General features: G+C 46.8%; 1 protein-coding gene and 1 long non-coding RNA gene across 2 annotated transcripts in view; one reads left to right on the top strand and one right to left on the bottom strand.

Annotated features, from left to right (window-relative positions):
* Window positions 1–1,479: 1,479 nt before the first annotated feature.
* On the bottom strand, window positions 1,480–3,767 carry LOC144327213 (uncharacterized). The gene is made up of 3 exons (XR_013392128.1): window positions 3,630–3,767; window positions 3,332–3,480; window positions 1,480–2,097 (listed from the first exon to the last, which is right to left on the bottom strand). It is a non-coding gene; the product is annotated as an uncharacterized LOC144327213 (long non-coding RNA).
* A 139-nt stretch (window positions 3,768–3,906) lies between these two features.
* The window catches only part of TTC7A (tetratricopeptide repeat domain 7A), a 182,695-nt gene continuing 160,631 nt past the window's right edge, over window positions 3,907–25,970 (top strand). The window contains exons 1-5 of the mRNA XM_028724852.2: window positions 3,907–4,084; window positions 13,954–14,117; window positions 16,488–16,656; window positions 23,849–23,979; window positions 25,700–25,821. Of these exons, the coding sequence (XP_028580685.2) occupies window positions 3,907–4,084; window positions 13,954–14,117; window positions 16,488–16,656; window positions 23,849–23,979; window positions 25,700–25,821 (764 nt within the window). The remainder of the gene's footprint in view (window positions 4,085–13,953; window positions 14,118–16,487; window positions 16,657–23,848; window positions 23,980–25,699; window positions 25,822–25,970) is intronic.

Raw genomic sequence — 25,970 nt, 5'->3', positions numbered from 1 at the left:
GTGTTTTCTACAGATCAGTTTCATTTGTTGTGAGACATTAGTGTTGCAGGCAGTATAAGGTTGGTAAGAAAAAGGGAGGGTTGGGAGGGTGAGTGGGATGGGGTGGCAATGCTTCTCTTTTTCTACTTAGTATATGTGTGGGGTTTTGTGTCAGTGTCACTTGTGTGGGTTTTCTTTCTGTTCGCTTGTTATACTTCCATGGTGGTGAGAGAGGATAGCGATAGCCTAGGGCAGGGGTCACCAACCTAAGGCCCGGGGGCCGGATTCGGCCCTATTGCCTTCTCAGTCCAGCCCGCGGACAGTCCGAGAATCAGCATGTTTTTACATCATAGCTGTCAACTTTTCCCTTTTCTTGCGAGGAATCCTATTTGGAATAAGGGAATTTCCCTTAAAAAAAGGGAACAGTCGACAGCTATGTTTTACGTGAGTAGAATGTGTCCTTTTATTTAAAGTGCATCTCTGGGCTATTTGTGGAGCATAGGAATTTGTTCATTTCCCCCCCGCCAAATATAGTCCGGCCCCCCACATGGTCTGAGGGACGGTGGACCGGCCCACGGCTGAAAAAGGTTGCTGACCCCTGGCCTAGGGTTTGGCTGGTTGTCTTTGGCTGGCTGTAGTGAGATTTGTTTGTGTGTGAGAGAAGGGTGGGTTTTTGGGTCAGGTTAGCCATATTGATTCGAATGCTGTCGGCAGATTCATGTTGTTGTCTTGTTGGGACTGTGTATGTGATAAAGGGGAACCATACCGGGGTGCAGGCTTCCCAGGGAAAACTCAAATAAACTTGTCAGTTTCAGTTTATTGGTAAGCTTTTCTAGTAAGACTGTTTCCCATACTATTTGACACCATTGGCTCTTGCTTTCTCCTGACAGATTTCTCCAGTGTCTGGCTATGATGCTTCTGGCTGCTGAGAGTAGGTGGGGTATGAGCTCTTTACAGTGTGAGTGGGCATTATTATCTTGGAAGATGTTCAGTAGGGCCAGTTCTGGGGTGACTTCTAATACTTGCTTAGGTATTTTGCATATTTCTTGTATGACTGATGTCCAGAAGAGTTGGGTTTGGGGACATTAATTTAATGTTACTTATCAACTGCCTTGGTAGGACTTGTATCCTGACAGACAGCATATAAGTAATCGACAGAGGGCTGGAGATGTTGCTAGCGTTGTATCATTACCTGTAGAAGGAAGAATTAGGACAAATCAGTTTCATTACTTACAGTCTGCAACAGTGAATTATATTTCGTGGGTTTGTCTTCCCAGGAGAAACTCAAATGCCATATTAAGAAGCCTAGAAAACTGAAATTCTGAATAAATTTTGAATTGTGCAAATGCCCCTTATCTTGTAGGAACACACGCAAACTGCATTCTGGAGTTGATATTTGTACCTTGATTCTTTAAAAAAAATAAATTGATTTCTCTTAGCAGTGACTGGTGCAAAAGAACCGTGCAGATAAGTAAACATTAATAGCAAAGTATCTATGGATCAAGGGTGGTATACAAATTTAATAATAATAATAATAATAATAATAATAATAATAATAATAATAATAATTTAAAAAATTGTGGAATGTGATATCCTCACAAAGCAAACAGCAGCAACAAAGGAGGGATTTCCCTCAAAGGAAAGGATTAAACTACTGTACCCCTGCAGCATCCTGGTCATTATAATCCCCACCACTCAAGCTGATATGATTTATATTTTTTAAAAATCTGTACATTAAATGCAAAGTTGTGGTCTAACTCATCCTATAGTTGGACCCTCCTTTTTTGTGCTTGAGTCCTGCTGGTGGGTTTCCCCCAGGCATCTGGTTGGTCACTGCGAGAACAGGAGGCTGGACTAAATGGGCCAATGGCGTGATTCAACAAGGTCTTCTTATGCTCAAAGTGTCTAAATGCTGAATAATATAGTTTTGCAGTTTTTAGAATATCCTGGATGCTCCTTATTTTGATTCCCCTTTGGTTTTGGTGTGGATTTTTCACAGATGTCCTCAGAAGCATTCCTTTGATCCCCTTTTGCAGTCTTTGTGCCTGGTACAAATGTGGTTAGCGCACTGGAAAATTTCTCAATTCAAATTTTTCCACCACATCGCTGTCTCTGTGCCTGACAGAGTAAAAAGGAGCAGTTGAAGAGCTGTGCAGACTTCTGGAACATGCACGGATAATGGCAATAGTAAGCAGTCTTTTATATTTATACTAATTAATACTTATAATTAATAATTAATAGCCCACCCATCTGGCTGGGTTTCCTCAGCCACTTTTGGCTGCTCACAACAGAATATAAAAAACACGATAAGACATCAAACATTAAAAACTTCCTTAAACAGGGCTGCCTTCAGATGTCTTCTAAAAATTAAGATGTTTATTCCCCTGACATCTGATAGGAGGGCATTCCACAGGGAGGGTGCCACTACTGAGAAGGCCCTCTGCCTGGTTCCCTGTAACTTCACTTCTCGTAGGGAGGGAACCACCAGAAGGCCCTTGGAGCTGGACCTCAGTGTCCGGGCAGAACGATGGAGGTGGAGACGCTCCTTTTATTATGTCTTCACATTATCTATATAACACAAACACTGGAAGTCCCAAAACGGGACAAAACGAAGGAGAGGAAACAGAGAGCTGTCCGGTCCATAGCAAAAAACAAAACAAAAATGTAAAGAGAAAATTCAAATCTTTGCTGCAAAAGCAAAGGAGGAGACAACATAGCTTCCTTGGACAGGGAAGTTTCTCATGCTGGGTGACACAACAAAAAAGGCCCTGCCCAAAAGTCAACAGCAAATGCAAAAGCATCTCAGGGGCAAGCACAAAAGAGAGTAATATTGTCATGGGGCTTGTGTGGCAGGGGACAAACTGAAACCTGAAGGGGTGTGTGGCACATCAGGTGGAGTAATCAGTCAAGAAACAGGAAGTGAGAGTCCCTTGCAGCTTTTCCTGGGGACAAAGGAAGAGCCTGACTGTTCTGTACTTTAAGGGTGCAGCCTGATGGATGTGAAGTGGAGCAAACAGCAAAAACTCTTCCCAAGCAGAAAACAGTCTTCACCCCTAACTTTTGGCCCTTTACTTTCTTTGCACAGAAGGAGGTTAAAATCCAAGCCTGAAACTTCAGGCCTAGCCTGGAACCCCCAGAACCTGAGTGAAAGTGGGGAGAGGAGAAAAGAAAACACCCATTGCCCATTTAAGCAGAAGTCCCTAACAGCCTCTTTTTGGGGGGACCGGCCAGTGCAGTGTAATGGTTAAGAGTGTTGGGACTATGACCTGGGAGACCAGGGTTCAAATCCCTGCTTGGCCACCAAGCTCACTGAGTGATCTTGGGCCCGTCAGTACCTCTCAGTCTAACCTACCTCACAGGGTAGATAATGAGGAGGGGTTCCTCAGTCGCTAGAGCACGAGCCTCTTAATCGGAGGGTCGTGGGTTCGAGTCCCACATGTTGGACTAGACTAGATGATCCTCGTGGTCCCTTCCAATTCTAAAATTCTATGTGTTGAGTTCCTTTCAGAAAAGGGTGAGTTATAAACGCAATTAAACAAAACAAAACAATAGATGGACAACATTGCGCGCTACCTAAGCCCTGAAAGACCCCTCTTGTTCCATTTCTGCCCCCCCATTTTAACCCATTCCCTTCTACGGCGCAACTTTACCAGCCTGTCACGCTTTGCGCGGGGCGCTTCCTCTTAGCTGCCACACATCTGGATCATCGGGGCGTTTAGGGGGTAGTTTTTGTGGGGGGGGGGTTGGAAGGGGGACCACATCTGTCCCGCGCCGCAGTGCCGCTGGAGCCTGCCTTTCCACCAGGCGCCCGGGAGCGCGCGATCCTGCCCCTGCTCGCCAAGGGGAGGGGAACCCGGCTGTTCCCCAGGCGCACGCCCGGCTGCCCGGGACTTCCCTGTTGTACACGAGTCACCCACCCACGCTAAGATGGCTGCGAAAGGCTCGCATTTCCACCTGAAAATGGAAGAGGCGGTGGAGAGGTGCCGCGCCGATTGCCAGTGGGACACGCAGCTGGCCGTGGTGGAGCAGATGAGGACGCGGGCGGCCAGTCCCCGCCACAAGTGGGCCAAGGGGGGCGCAGCCGGCGCAGGAGCCCAACCGTCCGGTAAGTCGCCGCCGGGGATCCCGCAGCCAGCCGCTTCTCTTCCCCAGGAAATGGAAGCAGCAGCAGCAGTAGCAACCGCGGCGCCCGCCCGCCTGTCTTCCTTTAGCAAGGAGTCGTCCTTTGGTCTCCCGGAGCAAAACCTTCCCCGACGGGAGAGTTGCACAATCTGTGCCCCGCTTCGTCAAGTTAGTTGCGCGCAGCCAGCTCCCATAGAAAGCCGCAGGGTTCAGCTCCCAAGTCATGTGAACTTTACGCACTGGTTTCAGTCTAAGCGCAACTAACTTAGTCCGGATCCAAGCCTCTCCACCCACCCACAGTCTCTTTTGCAAGAGCAGCTAATTCATCCGCACCCCAAACAATGCTTGAGGGTGAAGTTGTGGAGTTGGAAGGGGGCCCCAGGGTCATCTAGTCCAACCCCCTGCGATGCAGGAATCTCAGCCATAGCATCCAGTGACAGATGGCCACATCCAACCTCAGCTTGAAAAACCTCCAAGGAAGGAGAGTCCACAACTTCGAACTGTCAGAAAGTTCTTCCTGATGTTTAAGCATCCGTTTTGTTGTTAATCACTTCATTAAATTTATACTGAGCTGATTGATTGCAGAAAACCTCAATGCGGTGTGCAAAATAAAACATTAGGACAGGCTTCCTCAACCTCGGCCCTCCAGATGTTTTGAGACTACAATTCCCAGCATTCCTGAGCACTGGTCCTGCTAGCTAGGGATCATGGGAGTTGTAGGCCAAAAACATCTGGAGAGCCGAGGTTGAGGAAGCCTGCAATAGGATTATTAGTAACAACTATCAAACATTTTTTTAAGAATCCAGAAATAAAGTAAAAACACACCAGCGCTCTAAATACCTGGGTGGGTAGGCTTGTCTCAGCAAAAAATGTTTTTATCAGGCGCATCATGAGCTTTGCCTCATGAGAGCCAAGTGCTTTTTTAAATACACAGTACAACCCCAGTGTTTCCCCAGAGGTGTAATTGGATCTGCACTCCACAGCTGCTTGTTCCCCAACACTCCTTTTGTGTCTTGTGTGTTGCTCTCAATGATTTTTCTCATACTTTACTGCCATTGGGAATAATCAGAGGATGCTGTCTTGCTCAAGAGGGCAGCCTCAAAGGAAATCAGCTATACAATGTGCAGGTTTACACAGAAGTAAGTCCCAGTTGCTGTCTGAGACCCAGTTACCTGGAAATAAACCCCACCAAACACAATGGGACTTGCATCTGAATGAGCATAGGTTACATTGCTCAGCTAATTTCTGAGGGTCAGCTATCCTAAAATAATAAACTGGGCTAATTCTCCAACTTCCTCCGTGCCAATATGTCACGGACGTTGGTAAAACTCGTAAGCGAGCACCACAGTTTGGGAAGGATGTTGGCAAACTGGAACGGGTGTGGAGAAGGGTGACCCAAGTTGATGAAAGGCCTGGAAACCTAGCTTTGTATGAGGAACAGTTGAGGGAGTTGGTTTAGCCTGGAGAAGAGAAGACCGACAGGTGATATGGTACCCATTTTCAAGTTCCAGACTGGTTCTCACTTGGAAGATGGTCAAGCTTGTTCCCTCCTGCTGCAGAGGATAGGACTCAAACCAACGAGTTCGATTTACAAGAAAGGAGATTCCGACTAAACATTAGGAATAACTTTCTGATGGCTGTTCAACCTCGGAGGGTGGTGGACTCTCCTTCATTGGAGATTTTAAACAGAGGTTGGAAGGCCATCTTCTTGGGAACACTTTATCTGCAGTTTCTGCATTGCAGAGGGTTGGACTTGATGGCCCTTGGGGTCTTTTCCAACTCTGTCATTCCATGATTCTATGAAAGTTTCCATAGCTCCTCATTTACCTGCCATAGCAAAGAGGATCCTGCAGATGACATCAGTGAGCCTGTTGGGTTACCCTCCCCTTCCCCTCCATTGCACTATTGGTTTTAACTACATTTAGCTGAGGATTCCTGGGACGGATGATGCTGTTGACTTCTCAAACCATTATTTATTTATTTATTTATTTATTTATTTAGTTATAAATAAATAAATAAATAAATAAATAAATAAATAAAATTTATACCCCGCCCATCTGGCCAGGCTTCCCCGGCCACTATGGGCGGCTTCCAACAAAACACTAAAATACAGTAATGCCTCAAACATTAAAAGCTTCCCTAAACAGGGCTGCCTTCAGATGTCTTCTAAAAGTCTGGTAGTTGTTGTTCTCTTTGACATCTGGTGGGAGGACGTTCCACAGGGCAGGTGCCACTACCGAGAAGGCCCTCTGCCTGGTTCCCTGTAAAGGTTCGGCACTGTGAAATGTGCCTTCTCGGTAGTGGCGCCAACACTGGATCAGCCTCTCATCAAATGTCAAGGAGATGGGTAACTATATACAGTAACCAGTTTAGAAGACATCTGAAGGCAGCCTTATATAGGGAAGCTTTTTAATGTTGAATGTTTTATTACGTTTCATGTTGGAAGCTGCCCAGAGTGGCAACCCAGTCAGATGGCTGGGGTACAAATATATAGTAATAGTAATAGTAATAGTAATAGTAATAGTAATAGTAATAATAATAATAATAATAATAATAATAATAATAAACCTTTTCTCAGTAAGTCCAGTTCTCAGCCCTCTTTGGGATAACCCAGGCATAGGCAAACTCGGCCCTCCAGATGTTTTTGGCCTACAACTCCCATCATCCCTAGCTAACAGGACTAGTGGTCAGGGATGATGGGAGTTGTACAGTGGATGCTCAGGTTGCGAACTTGGTCCGTGTAGGAGGCATGTTTGCAACCCGCAGTGCCACGTCTGCACACGGGCGGGTCACGATTCGGCACTTCTGCGCATGTGCAAAGCGCAATTTAGTGTTTCTGTGCATGCACGAGCGCCGAAACCTGGAAGTAACCCGTTCCGGTACTTCCAGGTTTTGGTGCATTTGTAACCTGAAAACACGTAACCTGTAATCTGAAAACACGTAACCCAAAGTGTCTGTAACCTGAGGAATGACTGTAGTCCCAAAACATCTGGAAGGCTGAGTTTGCCTATGTTTGGGATAAACCATGACTGTTTTAAAATGAATTTTGATTATATCTGAATCCTCTGTGAATCTTCTAGTGCAGACCAATGTAGCATCAGTAACAACAAATGGATGAATGTTGTATTTCAAACTGTTGTACCTCACCCTGAGAACTCAGGGTAGAGAATGAGTAATAAAGTAAATGAATACTAAATAAAACAACAACAACAACAACAACAACAATAGTACTCGAAGCACTGCACTGGCTGCCACTGAGCCACCAGACCCAGTTCATTGGGTTAGTACTAGCATGTAAAGCCCTAAATGTCTTGGGACACAATTACCTAAAAGACCTCCTTCCTTTGCCAGTATCAGCCACCTTGGACTCTACTACCCACAGGTGAAACCTTGTTGGTGGTACTGCCTGGTTGGTTTTGCCCCTGGACAGGGTTTTTTTCAGTGGCGGCTCCCCATCTGTGGAATGCCCTCCATGTTGAAGTGTACCTGTCTCTCTTATAATTGACTTCCAGGCAGAATCTGAAAACAACTCTGATTACACACTCTGAGAAATACTATTCTTGGCAACCCTGAAATCACCGGTTCAGATACTGTTTCTAACTGCTACCAGATTTTATTTTTTTTAACGTGTTTGCCACCCTGGGCTCCTTTGGGAGGTAGGGCGGGCTCTAACATGAAATAATAATAATAATATTTCAGGAAGTGCAAGTGCCTCTTTAAAAGTTTAGGCCTTCCTCTTGTGTGCTGTAGGCTGTTCATCTCAGCGGGGTGGAAATTAGAGCCAGTGGGCGATGATTCATGTTCTTGCATCCTGTTTTAAGCCTTGTTGAGGTGGGAAAAGAAAATATTCTGTGGTCTCTTCTGTAGCTCCAGGAAACATCGTAAGCACCATGTGTGTATCGCTTGCATCTTGGACATAACAAACCTTAAAAGCGAAACTTTTTTGTTTTAAAAACATGGTCTGGGGAGGGCGGGGGGAGAGAAAGAAGTTGAGTGAATTATTTGCCAGGTTCTTGCATTCCCTTTTCAGATCTCTGCCTCTCATCAGGGCTGGAGAGCCGTTTTATTTCTCTGGAGGGGCTGCCCTGCCAAATTGTAAATTGGCCAGGCAGCCCCACCCAAGAACATATGTGTTTATCCATCAGACAGAAGTACACTGGCACACATTTTCCTCTCATCCTGTATGGTTGGCAGCAGACCTCTGGGAAGTGTGTGTGAGAGAGGGAGCCCATCCTGGACTGAGTGAGGTCCTGCTGCTCAGCCACACTTGCCTCAGAGACCCTTAGCGGGCCTGTTGCCTGGCAGTGCCAGGGATGGCCCAGAAATGAGGGCAAAACATGCTGCACGAATGTACCTCAGGGTGTGCTCATGTGCGCAGAAGCGAGTGTGTTTGTGGGGAGGGTGGCCATAGTCCCCATCTATACCTGAAGGAGCGTCTCCACCCCCATCATCCAGCCCGGACACTGAGGTCCAGCTCTGAGGGCCTTCTGGCGGTTCCCTCATTGCAAGAAGTCAGGTTACAGGGAACCAGGCAGAGGGTCTTCTCAGTAGTGGCGCCCACCCTGTGGAACGCCCTCCCATCAGATGTCAAATAAATAAACAACTACAGTGGTACCTCTGGATGCGAACGGGATCCGTTCCAGAGCCCCGTTCGCATCCTGAAGGGAACGCAACCCACGTCTGCGCATGCGCGGGTCACAATTTGCCACTTCCGCACATGCGCGTGATGTCATTTTGAGCATCTTCCGGGTCACTGCGGAGTGCAACCCGAAAATGCTCATCCCGAAGCTACTTCAACCCGAGGTATGACTGTATCTGACTTTTAGAAGACATCTGAAGGCAGCCCTGTTTAGGGAAGTTTTTAAGGTTGGATGTTTTATCGTGTTTTTAATATTCTGTTGGGAGTCGCCCAAAGTGGCTGGGGAACCCCAGCCAGATGAGTGGGGGGTATAAGTTATTATTATTATTATTATTATTATTATTATTATTATTATTATTATTAATTTTACTTTGGCTGCACCCAGCACTGATGCGTGGCTCTTGGAGGGTTGGCAAACCATGTTCAAATATATAAAAGGATGTCACATAGAGGAGGGAGAAAGGTTGTTTTCTGCTGCTCCAGAGAAGCGGACACGGAGCAATGGATCCAAACTACAAGAAAGAAGATTCCACCTAAACATTAGGAAGAACTTCCTGACAGTAAGAGCTGTTCGACAGTAGAATTTGCTGCCAAGGAGTGTAGTGGAGTCTCCTTCTTTGGAGGTCTTTAAGCAGAGGCTTGACAACCATATGTCAGGAGTGCTCTGATGGTGTTTCCTGCTTGGCAGGGGGTTGGACTCGATGGCCCTTGTGGTCTCTTCCAACTCTATGATTCTATGATTCTATGAAACCGTCGCCCAAGTCGTCTTCCTCTCCCCCCCCCCCCAACTGAAGTTGAGCAGTTATTTCAATGGGCACTGAGGACTCCCTTTGTTGTGTAAATGAGTTCACTCTGAGCTTTTTGGGAAGAGTGCTTCCTGTTTTTAAGATCCTCCTATTGTCCACTGTGACCACCCCTGTCCAACTCTCTGCAAATGGCCTGTAGATTGTAAGCAGCCTTTATGCACTTATTCACTTTTCCGTCGCTACTTGTCTCCTTCCATTGCGAATGAGGTTTTCTGCTTAGCTAGGAAACCGCTGTTGAAATTTAGAGCGCTACCGTTTCAGTCGTTTTCAAGCTGTGTTCCACGGGATTCCTTGGAAGGTTACCAGATGTCTCACAGTGAGAAAAAACAGCCGTGGAGGACAAACTCCTGAAAACACTTTTTCTCAAAAAAGTCGCCTCTTGTACAAAATAAAAGGAGTCCTTAATGCCCATTGAAATGACTGTTCAATGCAGTTGCTGAAACAAAATGAAGACGACTTAGATCATAGAATTGCAGAGTTGGAAGGGACCCCAAGGGACATCTAGTCCAACCCCCTGCAATGTAAGAATCTCAGCTAAAGCATCCATGAAAGATGACCATCCAGCCTCTGTTTAAAAACCTCCAAGGAAGGAGAGTCCACAGAGACGATCAGGCAGGTTCTTGCCCACCTTTTCTATGATGTTCAGCCACAGGGAAGGGCATTGTGTGGCAGCCTTTGGCAACCTGGAACCCTTCAGGCGTTTTGAACCACACACTTGTGCTGGTTGGGGCTGATGGGAACTGTAGTGCAAAACATCTGGAAGGCACCGGGTTGGTGACAACTTCTGTAGTTTATATGGGGAGACTGTGGCTAATTACAGGCTTTCTGTTTTGATTGCTTCAGCCGTGAAGAGAGGAGTAATGGGACTGCATGTGAGGACAAAAGGCTGGTTCACACCTCGGATTATTAAGCCCAGCAAGACTTAACGGCATGAGAGCTGTTATCCATGATCGGGCAATGCCCTAGACTACTGCAGTGCTCTGTACATGGGGCTGCCTTTGAAGATGGTTTGCAAATAATAATAATAATAATAATAATAATAATAATAATAATAATAATAATAAAATAATTTATACCCAGCCCATCTGGCTGAGTTTCTCCAGCAACTCTGGGTGGCTTCCAATTGAGTGTTAAAAACAATACAGCATTAAATATTAAAAAACTTCCCTAAACAGGGCTGCCTTCAGATGTCTTTTAAAGATAAGATAGCTACTTATTTCCTTCACATCTGAGGGGAGGGCGTTCCACAGGACGGGCGCCACTACTGAGAAAGCCCTCTGTCTGGTTCCCTGTAACCTCACTTCTTGCAATGAGGGAACCGCCAGAAGGCCCTCGGCGCTGGATCTCAGTGTCCAGGCTGAACGATTATAGCTTCTGTGTTCCTCTACATAGGAGCAGGAATGTGATGAGAAGTCATATCTCCTAGTATCTGTGCACACAGTGCAAGGTAAAAAGGTAAAGGACCCCTGGACGGTTAAGTCCAGTCAAAGGCGACTATAGGGTGTGCCGCTCATGTCACTTTCAGGCCAAAGGAGCTGGCGTTTGTCCACAGACAGCTTTCCGGAACACCGTGATGGAAACCAGAGTGCACGGAAACACCGTTTACCTTCCTGCCACAGCAGTACCTATTTATCTACTTGCACTGGCATGCTTTCGAACTGCTAGGTTGGCAGGAGCTGGGATAGAGCAACGGGAGCTCACCCTGTCACAGGGATTTGAACCGCCAACTTTCTGGTCAGCAAGCCCAAGTGGCTCAGTGGTTTAGACCACAGCGCCATCCGCATCCCGAACACGGTGCAAACATATATAGAGGCAGCCTTTGTGTGTACAGTTGTGACTAGACACATGCTTGCTGTGCATGGAGAAGCCAGGGCAACTGGCACATCCCCAAACCCCCGCGAAGGAGCATGGAGTTATGTACAGTCATACCTCGTGTTACGTCCGCTTCATGTTACGTTCTTTCAGGATACGTCCCACGGCAACCCAGAAGTACTAGAAAGGGTTACTTACAGGTTTCGCCACTCATGCATGCACAGACGTGCAAAATGACATAATGCGCATGCGCAGAAGTGGCAAATTGCAACCCGCGCATGCACAGATGCGCCACTGTGGGTTGTGTTCTTTTCATGTTGTGAACGGGCCTCCGGAACTGATCCCTTTTGCAACCAAAGGTACCACTGTAGACCGAGAATAGCTAATATTAACTGATGAACCCGTGTGTTTAAGAAAGCAATCTGTTAGGCACAGGCTGGGAATATTGATTTTAATTTAGGTTAATTTAGGAACCGGAACTGCCCTTTGTGAAAGGGGTCCAGTGCTGAAACCATCATGGTAGACCAGTCTTATCCAGCCTGGTGCCTCCCAGATGTTTTGGGTGGACTACAACTCCCACCAGCATGTGCTAGGCAGGGTTAATAGGAATCAGAGTCCAAAACATCTGGGTGCCTCAGTTTAAAAAGGATATTGACAAGCTAGAATGTGCGCAGGAGAAGGCGACCAGGATAACAAAAGGGCCTGGAAACCAAGCTTTATGAGGAAGAGTTAAGGGAGTTAGGTATGTTTAGTCTGGTAAAGAGTAGATTAAAAGGAGATATGATAGCCATCATTAAATATCTAAAGGACTGCCGCATGGAAGAGGAAACAAGCTTGTTTTCTCCTGGTAGAACCTGTACCAGTGGATTCAAGTTACAAGAAAGGAGATTCTGACTAAACTCCAGGAAGAAACTTTCTGACAGGAAACTGTTCAGCAGTGGAATAGACTCCCACAAGAGGTGGTGGACTGTCCTTCCTTGGAGGTTTTTAAGCAGAGGTTGAATGGCCACCTGTCATGGATGCTTCAGCTGAGATTCCGGCCTTGTAGTGTATTCGCCTAGGCGACCCTCAACTCTACAATTCTGTGGTTCTGTCTGGAGGGCAGCAGGTTGAGGGAGGCTGCTGTTGACCCATCGGTATGCACTTCAAACAACGGTGAAGAGTGAAGGACTTTTCTGTGTGCATTGCATGCTCACGTTCAGTTTAATTGCTTTGGGAGCTCGGCACACTTGCCTTTCGCTGGATGGTGTCTTGTTGCCATAACCCAGAGCCCCGCAGGTGCTCCGCTGTGCGCGAAGCAGCTGTTCGAGTGCGCACGCTTCCCCGCTGGGTTGAACAGAGGTGCCGTCTCTTACGTTCCCTTTTGTATGCTTTGCATTCCTTTCCGCTGAAACGAGTGCCTCTTGCAGGCTGGAGTGCTCTGCAAGAAATCACTTCGAATCTACTCAGGTAGCGCCACTGGAGCAGAAGCACTTCTGTAAGAAAACGTATGCTGCTCCCTCCCTCCAACTTATGTTTATACAAACAGAAACCTTCTTCATTTTGACTGTGGCTGGGCAGCTGGCAAAATAGGGCTGGTTGCCCATGTAAGCTCAGTGACTTGTCGTGTCTCTAAAGCATGGATGGGAGAAACAGTGGCCCACCATATGTTGCTGGACTACAGCTCCCATCAGTCCTGACCATTGGGCATGCTGGCTGAGGCTGATGGGAGTTGAAGTCCAACAACGCCTGGATGGCCACCGGCAGTGGCGTAGCGTGGGGGGTGCAGGGGGGGCTGGCCGCACCGGGCGCAACATCTGGGGGTTAGGGTTAGGGTGCGCAAATCCACGGGTTAGGGGGCGCAAATCCACGGGTTAGGGGGCGCAAATTACTTGCCTTGCCCCGGGTGCTGACAACCCACGCTACGCCACTGGCCACCAGTTCCCCTATCTCTGCTCTCATTTTAGAGCAATATATTCTTTGGCTTGGTGGTGCTATTCTTGCTGGAAGTTAGACTAGACCCAGTCTTTTTTGAACATTCCTTCTGATTTGTTTGCAAGAAAGTTATGAGTATTCATCACAATTTGCTTGCTTGGTGGTTACACCTTTTCCCTATGAAGCATTCCTTCATCCCATACTTTTTAGTGTGTTAGCCTTTCTTTTTCCTAATTGCAAAATGTTGATCCTATGCATGCTTATTTAGAAGTAAGTTCCTTGGTGTTCACAGGTTTACTCCCTAGGATCGTTGCCTTAAGTCTGAAACCAACCTATACAATTTGGCATCTGCCAGCTTCCTAGAGGGCGAGAAAATTATGCCCATTACTTGTAGCTGAAATACGATGTATTTCCAGTACAGATTTTTCAGGGCTGAAAAATCTCTGTATTCCCTTTGAACACGTGCAAAATGGTCGTTGCCTGTGCCAAAAATGAGCAGAGAATCGTCTGAGCTTGTTGTTTTGTAGGCGAATAACTTTTGCTCTCAGTATTTTAACTTCCTTATGTAACAAAATGTTTATATAGCGGATAACTTCTGTGTTTATCTTTGTGGCCTGCTATAGATGAGAACATGACATTGAGTGTGTGACTTTCCTTTACTCTGTCTACTCTGTCCTGCAGATGACTATGGGAACCTTTTAGTTGCAGAGGCACTGCTGGAGCTGTGCTTGAACGAGAACCTTGCCAAAATCAAGGACGCCGTTCCATTAATGGAAAAATCCGAGCCCAAAATGAGCGACGCCAAAAAGTATTTGACGGGCATTCTAAACCGAGGGAAGTTGCCGGTAAGCGTCCATGGCTGACATAAAACATGAGCATTTAATGTGCTGTTAATGATGCACAATGGCAAGGCTCAGATACGAAATGTTGGAACCCATCTGTCTCTCAGTCCTGCGTTTCATAAAAGACTCCAGTAAATAATTCCATTTCCTTTTGCTCCATTTAGGAGGGAAGAAAATCCTCCACTAGAATCTAATACAGGCTCCCTCAACCTCAGCCCTCCAGATGTTTTGAGACTACAATTCCCATCATCCCTGACCACTGGTCCTGCTAGCTAGGGATCATGGGAGGGCCAAGGTTGAGGAAGCCTGATCTAATCCATTGTCCTTGCTGCAGGATTCTGTGATCTGCTTCACACATCACATTGTTATTTATTTATTGTTATTTATTGAAGATCACAGGGCAGTTTACAATGTAAAAACGCAAAGACATAACGTAATAGCAAACAATAACAATAACCTACACAGACACACAGTTTGAAAGATCTTACATGAACATCTTCACATTCTAAAAGGGAACAAAATAGTGCAAATGAGGGGGTTTTTAGTGTTTCCCAAAATTTCGTTATGCTTTTGGGGGGGAAATTATTCAGGAAAGAAACCTATTTCTTTCCACCCAGATTTCATTTAAACTATAGTTAAAAACAAACACTATTTCAAAAGCTACAAATAAAAGCCATTTCATTGTTATACAGTAATACCTTGGGTTACATACGCTTCAGGTTACAGACGCTTCAGGATACAGACTCTGGTAACCCAGAAATAGTACCTCGGGTTAAGAACTTTGCTTCAGGATGAGAACAGAAATCATGTTCCGGCGGCTCGGCGGCAGCGGGAGGCCCCATTAGCTAAAGTGGTGCTTCAGGTTAAGAACAGTTTCTGGTTAAGAATGGACCTCCAGAACGAATTAAGTACTTAACCCGAAGTACCACTGTACAGTTCATTTCACCATACATTCTTGCTTAACTACATGAGATTTTTGAAATACCATATATAAGAATGTTTTGTTATCAACTAAACTCAATAAAGATTGAAAACAAACACACGTGTTTGTGTGCCAGCATGGTGTAGTGGTTAAGAACGGTGGACTTGTAATCTGGTGAACCGGGTTCGCTTCCCTGCTTCTCCATATGCAGCTGCTGGGTGACCTTGGGCTAGTCACACTTCTCTGAAGTCTCTCAGCCCCATTCACCTCACAGAGTGTTTGTTGTAGGGGAGGAAGGGAAAGGAGAATGTTAGCCGCTTTGAGACTCCTTCGGGTAGTGATAAAGCGGGATATCAAATCCAAATCCACAAACACACACTATGCTTTAATGTGAATGCAAAACATGCTGGTACATAATCCTGAGAAGTGTTCTTGCTCTGCTCCTCCCCTGCTCTGCACTTTTTGCTGCTGTGCCACTAGGAAACAAGTCAGAGTCTGTCTTGTTGCAATATCTAAACCCGGGCTTGTGGCTTAACCTTGAGTGGCTGACTATCCCGCTCTTCCACAGGGCCATTCGTGCCCCACAAATTGGGGAGGGATATTTGGCAGCTTTGGGGAGGATATCCAAAATCTGTTCGATTTGCATTGGGTGGGGCTATACATTTATTTAAGCTGAGATGGCACAGGAAGTTTCATTGCCACCGCTCCAATTGGTGGCTGGGTCGCCCCTGCCACTCTGGGCAGCTCCCAACAAAATATTAAAAAACACAATAAAACATCAGCCATTAAAAACTTGCCCTCGGATGTCTTCTAAAAGTCAAATAGTTGTTTATCTGTTTGACATCTGATGGGAAGAGCAGCTACCACTGCCAAGAAGGCCCTCTGCCTGGTTCCCTGTAACCTCACTTCTCGCAGTGAGGGAACTGCCAGAAGGCCCTCGGAGCTGGACCTCAGTGTCTAGGCTGAACGATGGGGGTGGAGACGCTCCTTCAGGTATACAGGACTGAGGCTGTTTAGGGCTTTAAAGGTCAGCACCAACACTTTGAATTGTGCTCAGAAACATACTAGGAGCCAAGGTAGAATGCATTGGACTGGCGTTATATGATCCCAGTCACCAGTCTAGCTTCCGCATTCTGGATTGGTTGTAGTTTCCGAGTCACCTTCAAAGGTAGCCCCATGCAGAGCGCATTGCAGTAGTCCAAGCGGGAGATAACTAGAGAATGCACCACTCTGGTGAGACAGTCCGCGGGCAGATCTATGGATATATTTCTTTCAAAGGAATGAAAATGCCTTTGCTTATCACAGCTCAGTGTATACATCAAAGCTCACAAGGCTTGTGCATCGAGGCACTTGATTCTCCTTGAATTCAGGATTGGGGCTGAATGTCAACATTGCATTGTTCCGGTTGGGGGTCTGATGGATTATTGATGGAAATCGTTTCATTTCTGCAGCCAAAAGATTTGACAGAAGCCATGCTGATCCTGGCGAAGCTCCATTATGTCGAGGGCTCTTACAGGGATGCTCTCAGCATGTATGCAAGAGCTGGCCTTGATGACATCGCGGTGGAGAAGAAGCCTTTGTATATGCTGCGGCTGCTGACAGAAGCTTTTGTAATCAAAGGTAATGGGTTGCCCACGTCTGCTGGAACTATTTGGTGATGGTGATGATTTTGTGTGTTAGGGTTACAAGAAAGCATGACATCTGAAAAGGTCGAAGGCAACTGCTGCTGCTGATACCTTACCAGTCCAGACTGGCACCACCCCCTGCCTCTTGGGGTCAGGATCTTTCTTTTTCATGCAGCCTAAAATGACGTTGGGACGCGGGTGGCGCTGTGGGTTAAACCACAGAGCCTAAGACTTGCCGATCAGAAGGTCGGTGGTTCGAATCCCCGCGACGGGGTGAGTTCCCGTTGCTCAGTCCCTGCTCCTGCCAACCTAGCAGTTTGAAAGCACGTCAAAGTGCAAGTAGATAAATAGGTACCGCTCCGGCGGGAAGGTAAACAGCATTTCCGTGCGCTGCTCTGGTTCGCCAGAAGCGGCTTAGTCATGCTGGCCACATGACGCGGAAGCTGTACGCCGGCTCCCTCGACCAATAAAGCGAGATGAGCGGCGCAACCCCAGAGTCGGTCACGACTGGACCTAATGGTCAGCGGTCCCTTTACCTTTACCTTAAAATGACGTTAGCTTTTTTTTGCTGCATTACCCCACTGTTGGCTCTTTGCCTTAACCTCTCACTTTTCTCGGTAGTGCGTAGCTAGTTATCTGAATCATATGGTTCTTCTTCCTTCTGCGTTACACTTTGCATTTGTCCTTGCTGCTTTTTCAGGCTTCAGGGTGTGTGTGGAGGAAAATATATTTCTTGATGCCTGTTAACCCTATTTCATTTGGTGGGAGTTGGGTGTCGTAGGAATGTGTTATTTTTCTGGAGGAACTTTGTAAAAACCCTCTTGCAATCTTCATCTTCTGTTTGCCATCCGTGCTTTTCTTTATATGAGTGTTGCTGGAATAGTTGCTATCTATCTCTCTGTCGATCTACCTTTCCTATTCTCCTCCTTTTCAGCATGCCTTCCAGCTTGTTAGGTGGATGGGAGCTCTGGGATGATCAGATACCTCCGACTGGTATGTAAAGCTTGAAACTGAACTCCACATGTACCATTGGAATGAGCCTTGCAGTGAGCGCACCGGTGGTCACTTTGATGTGCGCATGTTGATCTCTCTGCACGCTTGATGTGTCTTGATAGTTTCGCTGCTTTGTTGGCTTCTGTGCATATCTAGCAGAAGGGGTTAACCTTGCTGGATAATGACATCTGGAAAGGAGAGCTTTGTGAGTGAGACCACGTCCACAGCAGACGTTTCAAGCGCCATGATGCCAGTTTAAACGGCCATCGCTTCCTGCAAATAATTTTGGGGACCATAGTTTGTTAAGGGTGCTGAGAGTTGTGAGGAGACCCCTACAGTGGTACCTCGGGTTAAGAACTTAATTCGTTCTGGAGGTCTGTTCTTAAGCTGAAACTGTTCTTAACCTGAGGTATCACTTCAGCTAATGGGGCCTCCTGCCGCCGCACGATTTCTGTTCTCATCCTGAAGCAAAGTTCTTAACCCGAGGTACTATTTCTGGGTTAGCAGAGTCTGTAACCTGAAGCGTATATAACCTGAAACGTATGTAACCTGAGGTACCATTGTATTCCTCTCACAGAGCTACAGTTCCCAGAGTACAGTGGTACCTCTAGATACCAACGGGATCCGTTCTGGAGCCCCGTTCACATCTAGAGGTAAACGTAACTAGCGATAGCACGTCTGCGCATGCGCGCGCCGCTTTTTGCTGCTTCTGCACATGCGCGCGACGTCATTTTGAGCATCTGCGCACGCGCAAGTGGTGAAACCCAGAAGTAACGTGCTCCGTTACTTCCGGGTTGCCGAAGAGTGCAACTTGAACGCGCTCAACTCGAAGCATATTTAACCCGAGGTATGACTGTAGTTTAACCAGTGCTTTTTTTCTGGGGGGATGCATACCCCTAAACATTTTGTGAACTGAAGTCTGGCCTCTTTGAGGGGCAGCAATTCAATATGAGTAGGAAAATGAGAATACTGTACCCCTAAACATTTTTTTTTCTTTTAAGGGAAAAAAAAGCACTGGGCTTAACTACCGCAATATTTCTTGCACCATTGGTCCTCCATTGAGCTCAGGCTTGAAGGAGACAGCCATCTGGTAGAAGTTGAAGGCCCTCAGGTTGAAAGAAGTTCCCCACCTCTGCTGGATTGCCTTAAGGGCCGACAAATTTATTATGTGTCAGAGCTGGCTCCAGGTCCCAGCTCACAGAGGACCAACGCTAGCCGGTAGTAATGTACAAAAGTCTTTATTGAAGTACAATTTCCATTTTCAATCCGCAGCGCCCAGCTCTACGTCTTAGAGGCTAGACCGGCGAAGCTCCATCTGAGTCTCCACCCCCTGTACACCAGCTTAAGACTCTAACCTTACTCCACCTCTTCCGTCTCTCCTTTCTCCTCTGGGTCCTTCTGCCCCCCGGGGTCTCCTCCTTTCTGGACTCTTCAGACGCTGACGCTGACCCCCCTGACTCCTCCCCCTCCTTTCGGCGGGCTTTGGGACCTGGCTCCCTATCCGGGCTGCCAACTGCGCCGCCCTCCTGTACATTTGAACTTGGCGCGCGCGCCCAGCCTTCAACCTTCCTCTTGACCGTTTCCTCGCTCTCCGATGGAGGCGTGGCCAATCCTGACTCCTCTCCTCCCGCTGGCGGTGAGCCTCCTGATCCCGATACCTGGGACTCCTCCCCCCTACTGCGCTCTGGTGGGGAAGCTGGTCCTGATTTCCAACTGCTGCTCTCTGAGTCCCCTCTGGCCCCTTCTTCCTGGGGTGTCCCCCTAGGCACCCCCCTTGCTCTGACCATGGGAGCCCCTTTCTGTGACTCTTCCGATTCGCTGGAAAGACTCAGAGACCTCGGACCGCTGTCATCGCTAACATTTCCTTCGGATTCCTCCCCCTCGCTCTCTATTTCCTCCCTTTCCTGTGCCTCTGCTCCTGAGCCCCTGACATTATGGCATAAACTTTTTGTGGAGCAGAGTATCCTGAAGGCTCAGTTATTGCAATGCACTTTATGTGGGGCTTCCCTCGTGCCTGGTTCAGAAGCTCCGGTTTGTGCAAAACACATATAACTCCAGTGCTCAAAAGTCTGCTCTGGCTGCACATATGCTATCAGACCAGGTTCAAAGTTCTTGCATTCATTTAGAAGACCCTTAACAATTTGGGTCCAGGATACCTCAAGGACCACCTAATCCCTTATATCTGTGGCTGATCAAGGAGGTTTTTGCAGGAGTCACTGTCAGTGGCCCTTCAGGGCTCAGGTGCATCGCTTGCATCCACCAGGAGCCATGCATTCAGTATGGGGGGCCTAATTTTATGGAAGCTCCCTCCCAGCCAAGGTCAAACAGGTCTCCTACCTTCTGAACTGCAGGCCCCTGCTGAAGACTTATTCCAGCAAGCATTTAATCAATGTTTGATTTTATAACTGATTTATTAATATTATTTTTGAGGTTATATCCTTGTGAACCACTCTGGGAGATAAGCGGCTTATAAATTGTTTAAAGAGAGTCTGTTGGGGATTAAGCCCCTAAGAGCACAATTGTGTTTCCCGCTGAGCAGACAGACATGCTTAAGACTGCAAGTCATTGGCCTAACGTTTTCTCTTAAGACCAGGTCAGTCGGTGTAATCTAGGATGGACAGACGTTGACCCATGGTAGCGAATTTATTTATTCAATTTATGTACCGCCCTTCATCTGAGGATCAAAGGGCGGTTTGCAGTATACGCAGACACTGGAGTTCTTGGGCTATTTTTGTTGTTGCCTGACCTGAGTAGACCTTGTAACATCCCTGAGGGAGCTGTTGCATCCTGACCAGAACAACATGCAAGCAGTGTGGGGAAAGAATAACTGATCTCTAGGGAGGGACACAGGTGTTAGTTGTTGTTGTGGAAAGATCAGTTCCTTAAAACAGCCTCGGTTTACTAAAATGGCCCAAGCTGCAAGTGTCATCCAAGGCCTAAATATCATACCCTCCAACAGTTCTCCCATGAAAATAGGGACACCCTATTCCATACACTGGGACGCGGGTGGCGCTGTGGGTTAAACCAAAGAGCCTAGGACTTGCTGATCAGAAGGTCGGCGGTTCGAATCCCCGCGACGGGGTGAGCTCCCGTTGCTCGGTCCCTGCTCCTGCCAACCTAGCAGTTCGAAAACACGTCAAAGTGCAAGTAGATAAATAGGTACTGCTCCGGCGGGAAGGTAAACGGCGTTTCCGTGCGCTGCTCTGGTTCGCCAGAAGCGGCTTAGTCATGACCCGGAAGCTGTACGCCGGCTCCCTCGGCCAATAAAGCGAGATGAGCGCCGCAACCCCAGAGTCGGTCACGACTGGACCTAATGGTCAGGGGTCCCTTTACCTTTACCTTTATTCCATACCCTCCAACATTTCTCCCATGAAAATACGGGCGTCCTAAATAAAAGTGGGACATTCCGGGATCAAATCAGAAACGGGATGGCTTCTGTAAATCTGGGACTGTCCCTGGAAAATAGAGACACTTGGAGGGTCAGAAATATGTGCAGCTGCTTAGAGAGAGGAAGGTTCTCACTTTTATTCCCAGCGGCACCCTAATAGTGTGTGTTTCTGATTGGAACTTGATTTTCATGCCACTTTATGCTCTTGCATGTTTGTGCCTGTGTGGGAGGATGTGAGAAAATGCATATGGAGCTGCATGTGGAAGACAGCAAAGCTGTGCATATATATATTTTTCTGCAGTCCTGCAGCCAGTTAAATTGGCAATGTGGCACCTTCACCTCCCCTTTGGCCCAATGCGAGGCAGAATGCTCTATCTCAGGGATGAGGATCCTGTAGCCTTCCAGGTGTTATTATTTATTGTATATTTAGTTGTAGCCCCACCATTTCCCCTAAAGGCGGCTTACAGATGAAAACAAGAACGGCCCCAAACCTAGAAAAAATCAAATCATTAAAATACGATTAAACATGGATAGAATTAAAACCATATGGATTTTAAATCTGTTTAAAGCAGGGTTTGGACTCCCAGCTCCCATCAGGTCCACCAGCATGTCCAATGGTCATGGATGATGGGAGTTGTAGTCCAGCAACATTTGGAGGACCACAGCTTTGCCCACCTCCATTCTGTCTCTTCTTCTTCTTCCTCTTCCTCCTGAAGCCACACAGAAGTGAGGCAAGGGAGCATCTCTTCAGATCTTCCGTTTTAAATACGATTTGTCATGAGTTGCATGCATGCGGACGTTTGCCTGTTCTTTATTTGTGTGTGTTGAGTCATGTGATGCTTTGTTCTTCGCCCCTCAGCAGCTTTGTGTGGTGGAGAGAGCATCCTTTTCAGGGACAGGAAAAATAATGGGAAGGGCTTTTCTCATTCCCAACACCTCCTCTGTACATTCTCTGCAGTTTCCGCGAAGGCAGGGCAGAGGACGAAATCCTGTGTGTGGTGCAGAGGTGTGAGTGGTTGAAAGAGGCAAGAACGGGGAGCAGGTGCTGCCTTGTTTTGAATCTGACTATTGGCCCACTTTCCTCAGTAAGGTCTGCTCCAGTTCCCATCATCCTCTGCCTGCATGGTCAATGCTCAGGGATGTATTTGTTTACAGTGGTGCCTCGCAAGACGAAAAGAATCCGTTCCGCGATTCTCTTCGTCTAGCGGTTTTTTCGTCTTGCGAAGCAACCCCATTAGCAGCTAAGCGGATTAGCGCTATTAGCGGTTTAGCGGCTATTAAAGGATTAGCGGCTAAGCTGCTAAAAGGCTATTAACGGCTTAGCGGCTTAGAAAAAGCGGGGGGGGGGGGAGCGGAAAAAAAATGGCAAGACTCGCAAGACATTTTCGTCTTGCGAAGCAAGCCCATAGGGAAATTCGTCTTGCGAAGCGCCTCCGAAACGGAAAACCCTTTCGTCTAGCGGGTTTTCCGTCTTGCGAGGCATTCGTCTTGCGGGGCACCACTGTATTTTATTTAACAAACTTTATACAGTGGATGCTCGGATTGCGAACGTTCGCAACCTGCAGCGTTTGCAACCCGCAGCGGCGCATCTGCGGGTTGCGATTTGGCGTTTCTGCGCATGCGCAACCACCAAAACCTGAAAGTAACCCGTTCCGGTACTTCTGGGTTTCGGTGGTCCGTAATCCAAAAAAACGCAGCCTGAAGCATCTGTAACCCGAGGTATGACTGTATACCACTAAGCTGTAAAAACAGCCACCACCACCTCAAAGTGGTAAATGATGATGATGATGATGAAATTATCAGTAAAATACTGTTAAAGCAGGTATTTAAATATTCAACATTGATCAAAATAAACAATAAGCTAAAATCAGATGAAAACACATGTAGCCTGGATAGGCTTGCTAGAAGATTTTTATTTTATTTTTAAGAAAAAAAGTAGGTTTTATTAAATATTTTCTTGGGTTACAAAAGTATGTGCATTGTCTCTATTTTCAGGTTAAAGAGTCTTTTCTACAGACCAGTTACGTTTGACGTGAGGCATTAATGTTATATATAGTATAAGGTTGGGGGAGAAGAAAGGTGGAGAAAGACTACAACAAAGACAGCTGCTTGAGATCAATTGGCAGGGAGTTCCAAAGTGTAACTGCTGACACACTAAAAGATTGATTTTTGGGGGGACGACGACTGTGAAATAAGTATTCTGTGGCATCTGGAACAGTCCATCCTCTGCAGATCAAGGTGTCCCAAGTGGGCATATATTGGGTAAGGCGATTCTTAGAATATAGAGTCATATGCCCAATGACAAACGCCTAGGGAGTTAGAGCGGAAATACGCGAGCTATATAGTCATACCTCGGGATAAATACGCTTCAGGATAAGTATTTTCGGGTTGTGCTCTGTGGCGACCCGGAAGTAACAGAGCGCGTTACTTCCGGGTTTCACCGCTCGCGCATGTGCAGACGGTCAAAATGATGTCACGCGCATGCGCGGAAGTGGCAAAACACGACCCACGCACGCGCAGACGCACAGTCACGTCTTACGTTCTGTTCAGGATGTGAACGGGGCTCCGGAACGGATCCCGTTCTCATCCCGAGGTACCACTGCAGTTTCAGAAATGGCGGCCACTGGTGGCGATGAGGATAAACAAGACCTTGTGAAGGTGCAGGAGTGGGTTGTACCGGAAGTTGCAAGGTGTGCATGCGAGTGGATGGAGTGAAGGTGACATGATGTGATACATTAAGTGACAACTGTTCATAGGCAATTTCCATCTTGGCTTTAATAAGAACTTGCTGTTGCTCTCCTTACAGGCTTGGCGCTGGAGCGCTCGCCCAATTCCATCGCTTCCCGCGCCCGCCTCTCCGAACGTGAGGAAGAAGTCATGGTTTGCTTTGAAAGGGCCTGTGTGATGGCTCAAGTGTTTCTACAGGAACTCGAGAAGGTAAACAAAGGCCCTTTTAGCACTTCCTGAATGTTAGGAGACGGGAAGCCTCCAAGGCTCTCTGATATCCCTATGGTATGTCTCCTAGAGAGGACGATCCTCCCTTTGAATGAGTGTTTGAAGGGCCATTTGCTTTAAAATCAAAGAATTATAATATGGAAGAACAGTTGGACTTTTAAGTTTTCCCTTGATATTTAGCAGGATCTGAACAGCGGCCTGAGGAGACACAGAAGTCCCCTTTCTGTATCGTGAGATGTGTAGCATTTCTGTTTGAATTGTAGTACAGTGGTACCTCTGGAATGAATTAAGTACTTAACCCGAGGTACCACTATACAGTGGTACCAAGTGGTACCTTGGTTCCCGAACTCAATCCATTCTGGAAGTCCGTTCGACTTCCAAAATGTTCGCAAGCTGAGGCGCGGCTTCTGGTTGGCTGATTGGCCTCAGAAACAATGCCAACAGCCGAAACAGACATTTGGCTTCCAAAAAACGTTTGCAAATCAGAACACTTACTTCTGGATTTGCAACGTTCGAGAGCCGATTTGTTCAGGAGCCAAGCCGTTTGGGAACCGAGGTACCACTGTAATGATTTCTAATTTTGCATCTATACCTATGTGCTGTAGTTCCACTTATAGTTATTTCTAACTGTGAGTCATTTAGAAATTATAGTTACAGTGGTACCTCGGGTTAAGAACTAAATTCGTTCCGGAGGGCTGTTCTTAACTTGAAATTGTTCTTAACCTGAGATACCACTTTAGCTAATGGGGCCTCCCGCTGCCACCCCGCTGCCGGAGCACGATTTCTGTTCTCTCCTGAAGCAAAGTTCTTAACCCGAGGTACTATTTCTGGGTTAGCGGAGTCTGTAACCTGAAGCGTCTGTAACCTGAAGCATCTGTAACCCGAGGTACCACTGTATTTCTAAATTTGTACCTACACTTGCACGTGAAGATCTGCATATGCAAAATTTACGTAAATCGGAATTTTCATTTTTTTCAGTGATATATTTCCTGTGTGTGCAATGAATTATTTACATTTAAATACCTTCTTGTTTTAAATATATTTGTTCATTGTAAAGTATCTATTTTAATGCATTTCAATGATTTCTATGTGCATGTGTGGCATTATACAGTACATACTAGTTAGATGCTTCCCTCCTATGAGTCATAGAGATGTTACATGGTTAATCCAGGCCTGGGCGCACTCAGCTGAACAAGCCCAACAGCTGTGCAATTGAGCCTGCAAAGTTCTTGGCAATCCTCCTGTTCTAGGCAGGCACCAAAAATTGGGATTCTTGAGCCCCTAGAGAAACATCTTTTCTCTAAAACCGGCCTTGGCTGGGGAGGGTGGGGTATAAATAAATTTTTTAATATTATTATTATTATTATTATTATTATTATTATTATTATTATTATTATTATTATCTTTTTTGAGTCTGCTGTTTAGCTTGATGGGTCCCAAGCTCTGCAGCAAATTGCCAGAAGTATACGGAGGTTTTCTGAGAAATGCAGGCATCTTGCCTGTGAAAACCGTGCAAAAATAGCCGAGCGAAACAACACAGATGATTTAGTGCAATTTTCAGTTTGTCTCTGCCTCGTCTCGGTACCCAAACGTTAGCCAATTTCTCTGTCCTTTCGGGAGGAAAAATAAAGACACAGTTTTAGCCAAAGGGCGGCTCCTGCTCACCTGCAAACAATGACGCCTCTTTTTTCCCCCCTCTCAGAGCTTCGGCAACACGCATCCGAGAGGCATAAAGGGCACTCAAGCGTCGGCGTTGGACTTTGAGCTGCCTTACTTCCTGGAAGCAGCCCTGCAGAGCGCTTATGTGGCCCATTTGAAAAGAGGGTAGGTGGATGCAGGTTCTCTGCCATTTCAAATGACTGATGCTGAGCGTGGTTTCACGTAACAGGCTTCTGATGCAAAGCACAGACAGAAAAAGGTGCCATGACCTCTGAACCAGTGCAACACATTGCTGCAAAATGGAAGGGGTGTTC

The sequence above is a fragment of the Podarcis muralis genome, chromosome 3 (genome assembly GCF_964188315.1).
Source record: "Podarcis muralis chromosome 3, rPodMur119.hap1.1, whole genome shotgun sequence".
Classification (NCBI taxonomy): Eukaryota; Metazoa; Chordata; class Lepidosauria; order Squamata; family Lacertidae; genus Podarcis; species Podarcis muralis.
This window is presented reverse-complemented; position numbering and strand designations above follow the sequence as displayed.